This window comes from Felis catus, chromosome C1, assembly GCF_018350175.1.
Source record: "Felis catus isolate Fca126 chromosome C1, F.catus_Fca126_mat1.0, whole genome shotgun sequence".
Lineage (NCBI taxonomy): Eukaryota > Metazoa > Chordata > Mammalia > Carnivora > Felidae > Felis > Felis catus.
This window is the reverse complement of record NC_058375.1, coordinates 106,310,743-106,325,676: the sequence shown is the minus strand read 5'-3', so window position 1 is coordinate 106,325,676 and position 14,934 is coordinate 106,310,743. Positions and strand designations below refer to the sequence as shown.

Sequence of the window (14,934 nt, the reverse complement as noted above, 5' to 3'; positions counted from 1 at the left end):
TGAAGGGTAAGGATGAGATGGGGGTAAGGGGCTGGGATAATCTTTTACGGGATTTTATGGGATTTTTAGGGATAAGGTACAATGGAGGCCAAGAGCATCATAGATTGAGTTAGAACTCAAACCTCTTATGTGCACTTTAGAAATAGACTTTAGGGGTCAACACAAACCTGATGAGAGACACACACCCATGCACAGGTGAAACACATACTCACAAACTCAACCTGCAATTATGCACCTCTGCAGTACATTTAATCTGACACAGTCCCTGTCTTCCTTGAGGTCACAGCTCAGAGGTGCATAGTGGCCTCAGGAAAAGAGTCCCAACCCTGAGGGACCCCAGAACATTTTCATGGTGCTCCAGTCCACCAACCTTACACCTGGGGTGGCCCAAATGCCATCCCAGCCCCAGATGTCTTCTAGCACAAGAAATCCCAGGAGAAGAAGAGATGGCTGGACACTGGTCAGTCAGATGGTCCCAGACAGACGTTGGAGGAGTCCTGCTGTCATTATGGAGAAAGGAAACACACAATTTCATCACTTTGTGATGGGGCACTACTGACTCTAGCAGGGAGGAGACCAGGGAATAGGGCAGACACCTGCCTCTCAGGCTGCCCCAAAACTTCTCTTGCTTGGCTTTACAAATCGCTATGAGCCATCCTCTGAGGGATAAACAGCAGGTGATGCGGGGGAGGGGGTTGTATTGCTCTCAGGGGAGGGTTTAATAGGCTAGACATAAATCCTAACTTGGGCTATTCTTTATAAAATGATTTTAAAGGCCAGGGGCATGTGTGGTGGGGGGCGGGAGGGGGGAGGGTCTTAAATCAGACCACCGACCAGCTGCTCTCTCCTGTCTCATTCCTGTGTGGAGACCCAGGTTTTCAGCCCAGCAACCCATGAGCATCAAAAGGATCACAGCCCCCACTCTGAGCAGCCCCCAGGGAGGCTTGCGAGTTGCTCCTCAGAAACCCCCACAGGAGTCTCAAACTAAGCTCCACAGCAGATGTTCTGGATGGAGAACTTTCCCCACAAAATGATACCCATGGGGGGCATTTAGATTGAAAGGCCGCATCTGGGAGAGGAAGGTGCTTGTCCCTGAGCTCCCCAGAGGGGAGTCAGCATGTCCACCAGAGACTCTTTCAGAGCTGCTGGCTGCCTCCACTTCCTGACCCCTCCTAGACCCCAAAGTCTCCGTCTGCGCTCCCTCCCCTTCTCCATCCTGTAGTGGCGCTTGCTGCAGCCCTCCCTGGTTGCTTTATTTATTTATTTTGCACCAACAGGGTTGCTGCAGACTCATTCTCGCCTGGTTTAAAAAGAGAGAGAGGAAAAAAAAAAAAAAAAGGAGAAATGCTTTCTGGCTCTTTTCTCTACCTCAGTCTTGGCAGCAGCGGCCACAGCAGCAACAGCAGCCCCAGCGGGCAGGCGGGCGGGAGGGCGGCGGGGCAGCGGGCAGTGAGGGGAGTGAGGCCCGGCAGCCCGGGGTGCAGCTTGAATGAGACGGCCCCCAGCCCTGGACAGAGGCAGTGTCCAACTTGATGCCACCCTCCAGCTTCTCCGGTAAGTGCCCCCACCTCCTGTCCCAAAGCTGCAGCTGTCCTTCTCTACAATATTCTCAGAGACAAGGCCAGACCAGCGTCCCTTTCAGGCTAAAGGGTTTGCGCTCCTCCTGCCCCTCCCCCCTGCCCCACCCCACCCCACCCCACCCAGCCATTGATCCTGGCCCCACCGGACTTTGATGGGAAAACTAAAATGTCCCAGACACCTCTATGGGGAAGGACTCTAAAGAGACCTCCCTCCGTCTCCCCAGGGCTTCCTCTACCTCTGGGAAGGGTTTCTCCACTATCAGTATGGAAATTCCAGAAATCCTTCCCCTAAAAGCCCCCTCCCCACGCAAGTCCCCATGTCTCCAGTCAGGTCTGCTTTAAAGGTTCATATGTGTCTCTGGATTGCCACATAGAGACAAGAAGAAAGCTTCCTACTCCTTGAGGGGTTGATGCCCGAGACCCCACCCCATCTAAAGAAAGAAGTGGTTCTGACACCCATTTCTTCCGGCAAAGTGGCTGGAAGCCAGTCTTGTAGCCATGGAGACTGGCGAGGGAAGTTTGGGATTAAATTAGCCACGTTATAAATAAAGAAAAGGGGTTGTCCCTAGATCCCCCAGCCCCTGGGCCAGCAGGCTTTGGGGACTAAGAGGAAACTGACAGAAGGGGGAGGGAGGGAAGCTGGGTTACATGCTTCAGTGCACTTTTGCTGAGTGCAGAGCACAAAGGAGGAGCAGTAGCTGCAGCGGTAGTGATAAAGAGCTAGCTGTCGAGTGGACTTCCCAGAACAGGAGTAGGGACAACGAGGGAGACTGGGACACGTCTGTCCCTGGAGAACTCTCAGCATGCCAGAGATACCTGCCAGGTCGGTCTAGGGACAAGAGGAGCCTGGTCAGCTGCCTTTGCCCGCCCCGCACCATTCTCTCTCCTCCCAAGCCTCAGGATGGTGTCCTACATCCCTCTGCTCTCCGGGCCTCTTTGCTCTCTGGTTTCCCGCTACTACAGCGGGAGAGGCGCCTGAACAACTCTTCTAGAGGAGGGGTGCAGATCCTCACTCCAATCAGGATCCAGGGATGTGATCCCCCTCCCCCGACCCCGCAATGGGAAGAAGTCACACCACCTCGTAAAGTTCCACGTGGGAGAAAATGGGGCGTGTGACAGAAAGCTGACCCTTCAGGGCACAGACAGCCTGAAGCCCCAAAGGCCATCTGGATCTGCAGCTAGAAAGAAACCCAGGCATCCTGCCTCCTAGGGAGCATCACTTACCTCTTGGTCCCAACACCTCCCCTCCATGGTTCAATGCCCTGTTGACATTTAACACGGTGAGGTGAGAGTGAGTTCACCACCTATGGGGCCCCTTCTCCTCTGTCACCTCGACCAGTCCCCAGTGGCCATGATACCTGCCATTATCCTGATTCTGCCCAGGCCCTTGGTTCCCAGAAACCCACTTGCAGTCTACATGCTTTGCACATGGCCTGTGCCCAGAGATCAGCTGTGCCAGCCAAGGGCTCCCTTGCTCCCCACCCACACCATCTGGCCAGGTGCTGTCTCTCCTCCTTGTCTGTGCCTCCCTGGCTCACAGTCTGTCTCTTGTGTATTGTTTGGGGACAAGAGATCTCCCTCAGATTCCCACGCTGGACGAAATCAAAACACTATCGAGGAGGGATATAACAGGAGCCTGAGCCTGAGGACCAAGCAATAACACTCAAAACCCAGGCATCCCTTGGGTCCCTCACACACCACAGTGTCATCTATAGGGGCTGCGCATAGGGTTCTCATGAGGGACTCGGGTGCCCCCCGGTAGCCTGTGCCATGGCTAACGTGTTGCTTGGCTGTCATCCACACAGGCATTCAGGGAGATTGGGTCTTGCTAATTCAGGGCCCCAGGCCCTGGGCCAGGCTCCAGAAGGGCAGAGGGGCAGTAGGTGGAGTCCAGGGCACAGAGCTGAGCATACTTCCCAGCCCTGGAGGACTTCGTCAAGGTGAGGACCGCGCTCCCATCAGAATCCAAGCATGTGATTCCCCCTGAGCTATGGACAGATAGACAAAGCTATGGATAGGTAACATGGGAGAACAGGGTGGGCAGAGAGCGGAGGGCAGAGCTTGGGGAAGACAAGTGTCAGGGAGAAGGGACCTGCGGTATTCCTGGATCTCACAGACATAGGAAAATGGGGAGACTCAACATTACTTCCCCGCTTCCTGTCCATTCACGTACAACTTTCCCGGCTGAAGTTAGGCTTCACTCACGTTCCATGAGCCAGGAGGCACTTGGCCTGTTACCCAGGGCTGGGAGGGAGAGCAAAGCAGAGATTCCCCAGAGAGGAGGCCCAGGAGCCCCCCAAGGAGGCAGTCCCCCAAAACTGTTCCTGGGTCTGCCCTACTTGCTGATGATGCTGACACAGGTAGCTCAATCTCCCTCTCCTCTACGGAGGCCCAGGAGGTCCAGGGTCACCATCGTCTGAAGTCACTTTCCAAACAGGACCATGTCATCATCTATTCCAGGACTGAAGAGGGGAAGGCTATGGGTCCAGCTCCAAAGCAAGCCTGGCCCCCATGGCCCCCTCTCCTGTTCCTGCTCCTCCTGTCTGGAGGCAGTTGTGGTGGGTGCCCTGCTGTGTGTGACTGTGCCTCCCAGCCCCGGGCAGTGCTCTGCCCCCTTCGGCGACTGGAGGCTGTGCCTGGGGGACTCCCGGCGGACACTGAGCTCCTGGACCTAAGTGGAAATCGCCTGTGGGGGCTTCAGCGCGGAATGCTCTCCCGCCTGGGCCTGCTCCAGGAACTGGACCTCAGCTACAACCAGCTGTCCACCCTTGAGCCTGGGGCCTTCTATGGCCTCCAAAGCCTCCTGACCCTGAGGCTGCAGGGCAACCGGCTGCGAATCATGGGGCCTGGGGTCTTTTCAGGCCTGTCTGCCCTCACGCTGCTCGACCTCCGCCTCAACCACATTGTCCTCTTCCTTGACGGAGCCTTTGGGGAGCTGGGCAGCCTCCGGCAGCTGGAGGTGGGGGACAACCACCTGGTGTTCGTGGCTCCAGGGGCGTTGGCAGGGCTGGCCCAGCTGAGCACCCTCACCCTGGAACGCTGCAACCTCAGCACAGTGCCCGGCCTGGCCCTGGCCCGCCTCCCGGCACTAGTGGCCCTGAGGCTTCGAGAACTGGATATTGGGAGGCTGCCAGCTGGGGCACTACGGGGGCTGGGGCAGCTAAAGGAGCTGGAGATCCACTCCTGGCCATCTCTGGGGGCTCTGGAGCCTGGGAGCCTGGCTGGGCTCAATCTCAGCAACCTGGCCATCACCCGCTGCAATCTGAGCGCAGTACCCTGCCAAGCGCTCCGCCACCTGAGCTTCCTCAGGGTCCTGGATCTGTCTCAGAACCCCATCTCAGCCATCCCCGCCCGAAGCCTCAGTCCCCTGGTGCGGCTGCAGGAGCTCCGGCTGGCGGGAGCGTGCCTCACCTCCATTGCCGCCCACGCCTTCCACGGCCTGACCGCTTTCCACCTCCTGGACGTGGCAGATAATGCCCTTCAGACGCTGGAGGAAACGGCCTTCCCTTCCCCAGACCAACTAGTCACCCTGCGGCTGTCAGGTAACCCCCTGACATGTGACTGCCGCCTCCTCTGGCTGCTCCGGCTGCGCAGGCGCCTGGACTTCGGTGCGGCACCCCCTGCCTGTGCCAGCCCCCGGCACATGCAGGGCAAGAGCCTGAGGGAGTTCTCAGACATCCTGCCTCCAGGGCACTTCACTTGCCAACCGGCCCTGATCCGAAAGTCTGGGCCGCGATGGGTCATCGCAGAGGAGGGGGGGCAGGCCGTTTTCTCCTGCTCCGGAGACGGAGACCCAGCGCCCACGGTCTCTTGGAGGAGGCCTCAGGGCCCTTGGCTGGGAAGGGCTGGGCGAGTGAGGGTCCTGGAGGATGGGACGCTGGAGATCCGTTCGGTGCAGCTGCAGGACAGAGGGGCCTATGTCTGTGTGGTCAGCAATGTTGCTGGGAATGACTCCCTGAGGACCTGGCTCGAAGTACTCCAAGTTGAACCACCAAATGGCACTCTCTCTGACCCTAACATCACCACGCCAGGGATCCCAGGGCCCTTCTTCCTGGATAGCAGAGGCGTAGCTATGGTGCTAGCAGTTGGCTTCCTCCCCTTCCTCACCTCGGTGACCCTCTGCTTTGGTCTCATTGCCCTCTGGAGCAAGGGCAAAGGCCGGGTCAAACATCACATGACCTTTGACTTTGTGGCACCTCGGCCCTCAGGGGATAAGAACTCGGGGGGTAACCGGGTCACCGCCAAGCTCTTCTGACCTTTACTTCCACATCGGAGCTCCAGCCAAGACAGCTTCGGATACCAAAAGGGAAGAAAACCAAGGTTGCTTGAACCAGAATCTAGGCCCACCCCCGCCTGCATCGTGCCAACAGCTAATGACGCCTCTCAAGAAGGTCTGCCTCCCCCCTGCTTTTGCAGTTTGAGGATGGGAGCAGAAGCTGTAGACCTGTAGTCAGTCTAGCCCTCCCCGCACCCCCCTCCACCAAGCAGGAAACATCCCCAAGGCTCCAGTCTACTTGTTCACACACACTGACACCCTTTAACAACCAGTACCAATTGCTAACCACAGCTATGAGATTATTGCAGAGGTGAGGCTGAGAAGCGCCGCTTGCTTCTCAACCATGCAGTCTACCTCTCTTTTCTGGTCTCTTTTCTGCTCCTCCCCAGGAGCAAGGAACTAGGGCCAAGGATCTCAGGCTCAGAAGATGTAAGTGTACAATGCAGGGGGGTGGGGGGGGGGGGGGAGACTGCACACTGGCTGTGTCTGCATGAGGCCTCCAGCACCTGCCCCATCTGTCACATCATTAAACTTGCTGCCAAAAGGCCATGACAGCAGCAGTCTAAATTAATGTGATATCCGGAGTTTTCTTTACTTTACTCTTTCTCCCCCCTCATTTTTATCAAATCTCTCCCTTCCTACCCTTTCTGCCTGCCCACTGAGCATGTACCCCAGCAGCCTCCCCGACATATAAGCTTAACACAAAAGGAGGCCCAGAGATGTTCTGGAGAAACTCTCAGTCTGTTTCCATTTCGGCCCTTTCCCTGTACTCTGGAGTTAGAGAAGGAGGGATCCTCCACCTTCCAAGGGATCCCTCTGAAGAAATTCCAGCCTGGGGTACCTAGCTCCTTCCCTACTTTCCAGTTCTTGTTGGGATCCCCCAATCACAGATCCCTAGTACCCTAGGGGGAAAGTACAAAGGGAACTCCTAGAAAATGTCTAACAAAAGCACAGATCTGCAGTTGTCCCAGGAGGCAGACTGAGAACCTGACAGGACCAGGCTTGGAGGAACCAGGCAGGAAGGGCACTGCACACTGTAGGGAGAGCAGAGGGAAGGGGCCGCAACAGGATCTGGCTGCCTAGTTAATTTCCACTGCCCTTCTGCAGGGGCCTCTTGTTCCCTGTTCAGAGCAGCCCAGGTGGGAAGCTGTCTCTGGACAGAGGCTACTGTCTAACGGAGACCCCAGACGCAGAGGCAGGCTGAGAGGAGACGCTGACTGCTCTGAGCGTGCTTCAAATAGGTGGCAAAGCCAAGCCAGGGAAAAGGAGAGATTCAAGAGGCAGCAGCTTCAGCATCTCAGAAGGGGAGGAGTGAAGGGACAGGAGGGGCAGGGAGGAAGGACTGAGAAGTGGGGAGTCACGAGGCCCTGGGTCTCTCTGCAGCAGCATCTGCTCAGTGTCCTTAGCTCCCCTCCACCCTCAAGGGCCCCCACCCACCCCTCAGTATGCAAGCATCATCAGCCTCCTGCTGATTCCTGCTGCTCTCGTCCTTGCTCCTTGCTCCGAGGAGACTCTACTCATTAGAAGATTCCCAGCTCAAACTATCCCCACAGGGGAGAGAAACAGATGCCATCCAGGAGGCAGCCAGACTTGACCAGCAGGCAAGCTCTTCAGTGGGGCCCTGGTGGGCTTCTGGGGGTGGGTCAGAGATGAGAACAGGAGGTTGGGAGAGGGAGGCTGGAGAATCCGACAATCTAGAGAAAAGCGTACCCCTGAGCCTCCAACCCTGCCCCCGCCACACACTCACAATTCTCTTAGCATCCTGACAACCTCCCCTCTCCAGTTTATAAGGCACCGGAAAGATTCCACCACGCTTCCCCCCAGCCCCCACACAGCCCTTTCTCTCCTCTCCAAAACCCTCCATCCACGGCTTACTAGGTTGGGACTTGGGGGTCAAATACTAGAGGTTCTCACTCTCATTGCCCACCCTGCAATGCAGAAGACAGCAAAAACAGCAATATTGTGCAGAGAAATCTCAGGGAAGCCCCCAGAGACAGTGGGGCACAGGTGACGCAGGGAGCAGGGGCCACAGCTGCCGAGTCCCAAAGTCTCCCGAGCAGCTCTGCCCAGAAATCGAACGTGAGGCACCCATGTCATCTCAAATTTTCTAGCATCACGTTTAAAAAGCAAAAAAACCCAGATACAATGAACTTTGATACTATATTTTATTTAACCCAAGGTACCCAAACTATTATCATTTCAGCATGTTATCAATATGAAAATTACTATTGAAATATTTTACATTATTTTTTCATATTAGGTCTCTAAAATCCAGTGTATATTTTACATTTATAGCACATCTCACTGAATTTTCACCAGAAAGATCTGATCTGTTCTTAGATTTCATAAAATTCATTGTTGAAAAAGTAGGTTCACACAAGTTGTTCCAAACATGTTAAAAAGTTTTCCACCAAATCAAGTATCAGTTTTAACATTTCAATTAACTTAACTGAAATAAACTTAAAATTCCACTCCTCAGGGACACCAGCCATCTTTCAAGTGCTCAAAAGCCACACGTGGCCAGTGCCAATCTCTTGGACAGCACAGCTGCAGACACACCACCTCTGGGCACAACAGGGCCTTCTCAGCAGAGGTGGGCGTGGCATCCCTTGAGAGGCACATTCCTGGGGCAGGGCGGGGTGCGGGACACCAATGGACTTACCCCCAATTGCCACCCCTTGTTTCCTTAACACGGTTTTTCCTAAAGCCTTTTGATGTGACAGGTCACTGTGATGGGCACTTCCACAGCTTGTCCTATCATCAGTAAGCCAGGTCCCTATCTGACCTGCTGGGGAAGGCTGCCCTTAGCCAAGTGCGACTGTACAGGCTGGGTGTGTGTGTGTGTGTGTGTGTGTGTGTGTGTGTGTGTGTGTGTGTAAACCAGCATGTAAATGCAACCAGAGACATGTGCTAGTGGTGTGTGTTCACGTTCAGGGATGTTACAGGTCACATTGTGGGGAAATCCCCAGGGCTGTGCAGGAGTGGAGAGAGAAGACACTCATCCAGAGCCTATGCTGTGTCGGTGGCTTCGTATTGGTTTTCTTATTTAATCCTTCCACGAACTCTGTAACACAGGACACTTTGATGCCACTGAAGGTCAAATAGATTCACTTGCTTGAGGACACACAGCTAGTTAGTGAGGGAGCTGCTTTTGAACTCAGGGTTGTCAGACTCAAAATCCAAATGCCTGGGGCACCTGGGTGGCTCAGTGGGTTAAGCATCCGACCGACTGTGGCTCAGGTCATGATCTTGCTGCTCATGCGTTCGAGCTCGCGTCGGGCTCTGTGTTTCATATTCTGTCTCCATGTCTCTGCCCTTCCCCTGCTCACATTCTGTCTCTCAAATATAAAATAAAACATTAAAAAATCAAATTAAATTAAAAGCCCAAATGCCTTCCACCACCTGTGCTGTCCTAGTCACTGCCTGCTCTTTCAGCCCGTCTGCAGGGCCTCTCAGCCATGGGGCCCTGACCCAGGTGCTCTTCCACTTGCCACTCTGAGCCAGCCCCTTAGGGGGATGAAGCCAGTTGCTGGTGGTGCCCCACCTTCAGGACCCCTGAGGCACCTGACTCAGAAAGCTGAGGGTTGTTTGGCTGGTGGCTACCCTTTCTTCTCAGTGCCCTCTGCTGCCTCTGCCCCAGGGACTGGCCAGAAAGGGGCAGCAATTCCCGGGATCGGATGGGCCGAATTGAAATCCTGGCTGCCAGAAACAGAGCCTCTCACGATTTGGGGGCTTCACATTTCTAGGTCCTTTTCTGGGTTCTAATCTCAGCAAGCTCTTAGGGTACAGGAAGCTGATCAGGAATCTAGTACAGCAGGACAGTCTACAGGCTTTGTCCGCTCCGGAAGAGTGTGCCCACCCCTCCCTGACAGAACCTTCCTGAGGTCACCCCGCCCTGCCCTCTCCACCCCCTCTCTTCCATTTCAGAGACAGTCTCACCTCAGCTAAGAGAAGCTTGGACCCCAAGATACTCTGGCAGCATTTGGGCACTCCCCACCATTTTGGTCCCTAATATATTCCTTTTTTTTTTTTTTTTTTCTTGAGAGGGAGAGTGTGAGCAGGGGAGGGGCAGAGAGAGAGGGAGACACAGGATCTGAAGCGGGCTCCAGGCTCTGAGCTGTCAGCACAGAGCCTGACACGGGGCTTGAACCCACGAACCGTGAGATCATGACCTGAGCCGAAGTCGGACACTTAACTGACTGAGCCACCCAGGAGCCCCGGTCCCTGCTATATTCTAATTTCTCTATTTCCTTTGCTGTGCTGGATCCCTGATTCAAGGATGAAAGCCTTGCGAGCATTTTTGAGTCACAGACCCCTCTGCGAACGCCTGGTGTGAGCTATGAACAAAAATGTGCATGGATTGTTCTCAGTCACCCTGAAGCCACTGCAGCCTGGATGGAAAGCAGGTGAAGAAGGTCTACTGTGAGAAGCATCGGGTGGGGAGGGGAGGCTGAGCACCGGCCTGTCCGTACTCTCCGGGTCCATCACACACAAGGAGAAAAGGCTGGCAAGGACTATAGCACAAAGCACACACTAGCATGGGTCATAGCAGGTCCCTAGGGCCTCCAGCTTCTCCCCTCCCCTGCTCTCCTCCTAGAGCCAGCTTCCACCTCTCAGGAGGAGGCAGAAGACTTCGGGGTGGGGGCACTTTTGCTTAAAGAAGTGAGTGTGGTGGTGATTCAGGATGGAGAGCACTTGAGACCAGGGATCCTGAGTCCTTCTCCAAACTAAGGGGAAATAAGTAGGAAGACTAGAGTTGAGTGGTGGAGGCCAGAGAAGCAGCTCTCTCTTATGACGCCCACCACAATCCATCAGTCAGAGCTAAAGAGCAAGGCCAGGGTAATTGCTGATACTAAGGCCCACCCTCTGGGTTGCTGCTTTCTGATGCAGAACCTTGAGTCATGGGGAAGAAGGGCTCTGTAAGAACTCTTACAACGGGCAAAGGGAGATATGAGTGCTGTTTTCCAAAAACCCAAGTGGCTCAATGTTGTTTGACTGGACTGTTTGCCTGCTGTCCAGGAAGGGAACTCTGGGAGCAGCAAAGGCTCTGGAACCAGCCTACTGCCTTTGAGAACCTCTCACTGCCTGGCCCTCTAGCTGAAGTCTGCTCTCCTGCTTGGCTTATTGAATGGAAACACCTGTTCACTGAATGCTCTGGAAAACACAGACCTTTAACTGGTATCACCTACTCCCACACCCTGTTCAGAACACCCTTCGAGGAAAGAGGACTCTTCAGAACTGGAGATGAGAACACAAAAATTGCAATTTACCCAATCCCATCCTCATAACCCAATCTTTCAATCCTGACTTGGGCTCTTGGGGGATGCGTGAGATGACAGATCCCAGATAGGATTGGAATCATCCCTTCTACTCCCCAACCTCCCTGCCCAGCCAGTTAAAAGTCAACCCTCCTTCAAAGTGTTTCTGGGAAAAGTGATTACACCTGGCTCTTTGCTGCTCTGATTAAGAAATTCCTCCTGTGGTTTGTTAATTTGTAATCCTTCTTGGACTTTCACTTCATTACTTTTTGCCCACCAAGTCCTATTGGAGCTAAAAGATAATGGTTTCATAAAGCAGGCCTACACTTTTTATTGTAATAATGTGTCTGAACTACTCGTTTACCTTTTTAAAAGTAAAAATGGATATTGCACTCAAGGCACTCAAATACTTAGGAATAATTTTAACAAGAAATAAAGTCTATAAGACAAAAACATTAATATGCTACTGATGGGACACCAATGGCTTAAATGTGTATATAGTAAAAAGAATCTGTATCATAAATACAATTCTCCCTTGGGTAATCTAACAATATGAGGCTCTAATCAAAATTAAATTAACAGCACAATCAAAAAGTAAATTGTGGTATATTTCCACAATATACTATGTAGTAATGAGAACAAATGGACTAAAACCACACACAACAGGGACACCTGGGTGGCTCAGTTGGTTAAGCGTCCCACTGCGGCTCAGGTCACAATCCCGAGGTTCACAAATTCGAGCCTCACATTGGGCTCTGTACTCTCTCTCTTTCAAAAATAAATAAAACATGAAAAAAATTGTTTTAAACTACACACAATATGGCTGAATCTCACAAAAATAACGTCAAACAAAAAAAGCCAGACCCCAAAAAAGTACATACCATGTGATTCTCTTTATATAAAAAAACAAAAACAGGCAAAACTAGTTTGTGCCATTAGAAGTCAGAAGAGTGGTTTACCCTTGAGGGGAATATGACTACCCCCTTGTGTAGAGTGGTTTTGGGTACAGTGGTAATGTTCTGTTTCTTGATCTGGGTGTTGGTTACATTTTTGAAAATTCATCAAGATGTATTCTTTTCATCTGTGCACTTTTCTGTTTGTATATTGTACATTAGTTTTTTTTATTTTTTTTAATGTTTATTTTTGAGAGAGAGAGATTGAGACGGAGAGAGAGAATGAGCGGGGGAAGGGCAGAGACAGAAGGAGACACAGAATCAGAAGCAGGCTCCAGGTTCTGGGCTCAAACTCCCCCACCACGAGATCATGGCCTGAGCCAAAATTGGACGCTTAACTGACTAAGCCACCCAGATGCCCCATGTACATCACTTTTTAAAGTTGTGTTGAAAAAACACATAAAGTACATTAATTTTTTAAAACAGTATAGAATTACAATGTGAAGAGACAGATCAATGGAACATGAAAAGTCCACAAACAGGTCTGAATACAATTCAGGCAATTGGGTCTTATAAAGGTAGCATTCAAAAATAATGGAGGAGGGGTGCCTAGGTGGCGCAGTCGGTTAAGCCTCCGACTTCAGCTCAGGTTACGATCTCGCGATCCATGAGTTCGAGCCCCGCGTCGGGCTTTGGGCTGATGGTTCAGAGCCTGGAGCCTGCTTCCAATTCTGTGTCTCCCTCTCTCTCTGCCCCTCCCCCGTTCATGCTCTGTCTCTCTCTGTCTCAAAAATAAATAAACATTAAAAAATAATAATAAAAAAAAAATAAAAAAAATAATGGAGGAAATATGGGTTTATTCAATAAGTAGGAATGGATAAAACAAAGTTGTTGGATCTCTATCTCACACTTTTACACCAAAATAAATTCCAGGAGAATACTTACATATACAAAAAGACACTATTAAAGTATTTTTAAAAACATACACACATAGGAGAATTTCTGGGGCACCTGGGTGGTTCAGTCAGTTAAGCCTAGGATTCTTGGTTTGGGCTCAGGTCATGATCTCATGGTTGCCAGATTAAGCCCCATATTGGGAGCCTGTTTTAAGATTCTCCCTCTCCCTCTGCCTCCTCCAACCCCGCCCAGCAAACGTACACGTGTGCTCTCAAAAAAAAAAAAAAAAGTGAAATAAAAACTGAAAAAATAAAAAACATATAATTTCTTAATAATCTTAGTAGGAGATTTTTCTAAATATCATAGGAAACCCAGAAGTTATTTTTTATAGTGACAAATTTGGGGTGCCTGCGTGGCTCAGTGGGTTAAGCCCCCCACTTTGGCTCAGGTCATGATCTCGTGGTTCCTGATGTTCGAGCCCCGAATCAGGCTCTGTTTCAGATTGTGTTTCCCTCTCTCTCTGCCCCTCCCTTCCTCTCTCTCTCCCTCCCTCTCTCCCTCTCTCTCTCTCTCTCTCTCTCTCAAACATTTAAAAAATTATATAAAAAATAAAATGGTGACAAATTCAAATACATAAAAAATAAAAAAGATTTGCACAGCAAAACTATCACCATAAGCAAAAGTAAAAAGACATAGGACAAACTGAGAAAAGGGAAAACCATTTTTAACTTATATACGAACAAGGAGCAAATATTAAGACAAAATAACCAATACAAATATGAACAAAGTATATGAACAATTTACCAACAAAATACAACAGCCACTTAAACATTGAAAGATGTTCAACCTGACTTAAAAGAAATGGAAATTAAAATTACAATGAAATAACATTTACACTACGAGACTGTCAAAAATCAGAAAGCATACGTTATCAAACAGGTCCCTTGCATACACTGCTGATGGGAGAGAGAATTTAAAGCTTCTGTGGAAGGCAGTTTGGCAATACATACTATACTTACCAATTTTTTTTCCCCAAACATTGCCGATGGAACGAAAATGAGAAGAGTCTTTGCAAGGGAGGGATTTTGCAAAATTGTATCTATCCAATTAAAAAACAACGCACACATTTCTTTGACCTAGTATTTGCAGTCCTAAACATTTATTATACAGATATACAAGAGCCAAATGACATATATTTGGCATCAACATGTGAAAGGATTGACTAAACATATGTTAATATATCCCTTAGGCTTACCGTGAAACATACTATGAAGCAAATACATGTGCTACTATGATAAGCTATCTAGGCTACATAAAAGGAAATTGCAAAAACAGTATGGACAGTAAGTTATCGACTGAGTAATAAAATATATATAAATACATAAAATATGTATATATTTACTATAGAATATCTCGTGAAAATTTTACAAGAATCTGGTAAAACTGGTTGCCTCTTGAGGGAAAGGAGACGGTATTCACTGTAATCACCCGTTATGCTTACGAATTTTGTAGAATGTGTATTACTTATTCAAAATACACATTTAAAAAATTAATACAAAACGAAAACCTGAGGCCCCAAGGCATAGATCGCTTTAGTTCACCAAAGAGACAATCTCGCGTTCATTAAATATTCAGAGTGCTTATAGTGTGCCCGGCACAGCAATAGAAGCTAAAGCAAAAGCCCTCCGCGCGTTACCAGGAGCGCCCAACCCAGCGTCCCAGGGTGAGCCCGGGTGCGGAGCGGGGAGGGGTGGGGTGCAGGGTCCGGCTTGCGAGGCTTGCGCAGAGGCGGTAGTAGGGCCCAACCGTCCTTAACGGTCGAGGGTCCTGGACCGCAGCTGGAATGCCCGCTTCCAAAGAAAACTCCGCCCCTCCCCCCCGAGAAATGACCCCCCGCTTGTGCGTTTGCGCTGATCCTCCGACCCGTTCCCCTCCATCCTTAGGGAACGGGGAACCCCTGACGCCCGCACCACCCGCAGCTCCCTTACCACGGGGCGCTCGAACTCGGGTTCCTCTCCATCTCTCCTGCT

The 14,934-nt window shown here is 51.0% G+C and overlaps 1 protein-coding gene across 2 annotated transcripts; it reads left to right on the top strand.

Annotated features, from left to right (window-relative positions):
* Positions 1-58: 58 nt before the first annotated feature.
* On the top strand, positions 59-6,316 carry LINGO4 (leucine rich repeat and Ig domain containing 4). Of its 2 annotated transcripts, none has more exons than XM_003990635.5 (2): positions 59-1,554; positions 4,041-6,316. In XM_003990635.5, the coding sequence occupies exons 1-2, from the start codon at positions 1,490-1,492 to the stop codon at positions 5,833-5,835; spliced, it is 1,860 nt and encodes a 619-aa protein (XP_003990684.1). In that variant the 5' UTR covers positions 59-1,489; the 3' UTR covers positions 5,836-6,316. The 2 variants fall into 2 exon arrangements, with proteins under 2 accessions (XP_003990684.1, XP_044889464.1); XM_045033529.1 differs by having other exon boundaries at positions 59-3,520.
* Positions 6,317-14,934: the final 8,618 nt, after the last annotated feature.

Bases quoted from the DNA above. Each gene is read 5' to 3' on its own strand.
- LINGO4 (XM_045033529.1), top strand. From the start codon at position 3,351: ATGGCTAACGTGTTGCTTGGCTGTCATCCACACAGGCATTCAGGGAGA. The intron at 3,521-4,040 runs GTGAGGACCGCG...CATCTATTCCAG, and splicing joins CCCTGGAGGACTTCGTCAAG to GACTGAAGAGGGGAAGGCTA.